Raw genomic sequence first — 2,500 nt, forward strand, 5'->3', positions numbered from 1 at the left:
CCCCTGATCTAGAGCCATTGTTTATCTTAAAATTGATTATCCATCCATTTTTTAAACCCTTGCGTGGGTCATGTCCTGCGTGCTGGGGATTGTCTCCGGGCAGCAGGGGGGGTACACCCAGAACTGGTCGCCAGCCAATTGCGGAGCACACATTGCGTATTATCAAAGTAAGACGTTTGCGTCTGATTTTAAACAATGATCTACCTCTTTACATATTCTCAAACATGTTATGGACTAACCCAGTAACCAAATCATAATCAATTTATTGAAAAAACTGTCTATTAATCTATTATGTGAATAGTGCATTCCCTGTGAGTGCTTTGAGTGTGCCTAAACAAAGGAGAAAGCACAATTTAAGTGTAATGCATTATTATTAGTTGAACCTGAAACAGAGAATTGCAGCGCTGAGGATGAATAAGTAACCACGGGGTAAGTACCATTTTTTTTTTTTTAAACGTGGGTGAGTATAACATCTCTCCCTTTCGTATGATACAGCTTATTTGTTTTTTTTGTTTTTGTTTTAAACAATACTAAACAAATAGCAATAATGAATTAATAAACATTTATAGAAAAAATGCAATTTATTTTAATGCAAAGTATTTTTCATCTGATTTGATGAATCAATAAAATAATCAATAGAATAATAAATTATAAAAGTATTCAATAGTGACAGCCCTAATTAAGATCATGAGTGAAGTAGACCAGTAATTATTTAGCATTATTTCATAGAATCACCCCCCCTCCCCCATCAATTTGCTGTCAGTTTTTGCTATATCTTGGTGGCTTAGAAATGATAACCAGAACCAGAACAGTAGAGTGTGATACCTTCACTCATGCATCCTAGAGGTTGTTTATAATGACGTTTGCAATTGTTTAGGGTCTTGACTGCTCTTATAATGTCTCAAATGTCAAAATGTCTGTGCTGTGGCCCTGTTACTAACTTCCTTACCGTTTTTCACCTATACACTTGTCTGGTTTTCTTGTTGTTTACACCTCTAATCACAGTAGTATGATTGGGGTCTTCACTAGGGCTGAACGATTATGGAAAAGAATCTAATAGCAATTTTTTTCACTAAATTTTGCGATTGCGAATTACTATGCGTTTTTTTTTTTTTTTTAGGTCCTGTTCTATTTTACACATACACAAATAAATCCATGTTATAAACATCAACAGATTTATTAAACATAAATGCATCCACACAACTGACTTGCTGCCCCGCTTTGGTACTAAATTATCTGTTGCATCCACCATTATAGTGTTGCGTTGAAGTCGCCTTCACACTTCCCTCCAGCCTGGACCGCTCGGCCCTGCTCCGCTCCGCCCCCCACCCCTCCCCTCCTGAAAGTCTCTCTCTGATCACACACTCTCCACGTCTCTGCTGCACCCCTTTACAAATGATCAATCAAATTGCAACCCTTCGCAATTACATAATCGCGTGTTTTCAAACCGCATTAAATCGCAAATGCAATTTATCGTTCAGCCCTAGTCTACCCAGGCTAAATCAATCAATAAATAAAAAACAAAAAAACATCACATGTTCAATTATTGTTACTGATAAAAGTATTCCTCCTGAAAGTACTGTATACTTTGACTGGTGTGCTTCATGCTATGCTATCTTGTTGCCTATCAAAGGCCAGTCTTAAAGTGTACAGCTAATCACAACACAGGGAGCTACAATGTTGAGCGTTGTCAAAATATTCTAATTTTGTGAAACTCTGGATTTTTTTTTTGCCTTTCTGCCATAATCATTTAAATTGAACCAAACTAAGGCTATTTTACTTTGCCTGTGGATAACAAATGTAACATGCAAGTTTCACTTTAGGAAACAAGTTATTGAAATAAATCTGACCAGAACCTGTATATTTGTGTCTTATTTACCTATAGATCGGGGACTATTTCAATGCCTATCCTAGTGACGTCCTGACAATATTTGACAAAGTTTTGCACAAAACAGCCATTGAGGTATCAAAGAATGCCTCTGCTAAGCATTCGGATGGACGACGCCCTCAAGAGCCGAGAATAAAAACCACCCTCCATGCGCGTATCACAGGTGAGGCTTGATGGTCTCATGTACAACCATCCATCTTCTTTCACTTATCCGCTTCGACTTGTGGGGTCAGTATCTTAGTAGGAAATTCCAGACTTTATTTACTGCACATGCACATAGACATATGTAACAAAGATATCTTTATTCCAGCTGGAAGTTTGTATCCCCGCGATAATTAGGGATTCACCTTTATCGGAAATGACCCATTTTCTTTTAGTCACACATATTTTTTTTAACAGTATGATAATCTTGCTTAAATTTTCTTGAAATGCCCATCCAGTGTTTTCATCCGTATGGCAAAGAATTGTAATATTTTCCTCAACTTTTCATCAGCAGAAAGATCCTATTTTCCCTTCGTTACGCATAGAAACTGACTTCTGTGAATACACTCATGTCAAACTTCAAGTACTGTAAAATCCTGTGAATCGAGTGAGGTGTATTATGCAAGGAGC

The 2,500-nt window shown here is 37.3% G+C and overlaps 1 protein-coding gene across 4 annotated transcripts in view; it reads left to right on the forward strand.

Annotated features, from left to right (window-relative positions):
- Positions 1 to 2,500, forward strand: part of mcm9 (minichromosome maintenance 9 homologous recombination repair factor) — a 19,258-nt gene that overhangs the window by 1,748 nt on the left and 15,010 nt on the right. For all 4 annotated transcript variants that reach the window (XM_077553075.1, XM_077553074.1, XM_077553073.1 and 1 more), the window contains exon 3: positions 1,886 to 2,051. In XM_077553075.1, the coding sequence (XP_077409201.1) occupies positions 1,886 to 2,051 (166 nt within the window). The remainder of the gene's footprint in view (positions 1 to 1,885; positions 2,052 to 2,500) is intronic.

Source organism: Vanacampus margaritifer, chromosome 19 (genome assembly GCF_051991255.1).
Source record: "Vanacampus margaritifer isolate UIUO_Vmar chromosome 19, RoL_Vmar_1.0, whole genome shotgun sequence".
In the NCBI taxonomy this organism is placed as follows: domain Eukaryota; kingdom Metazoa; phylum Chordata; class Actinopteri; order Syngnathiformes; family Syngnathidae; genus Vanacampus; species Vanacampus margaritifer.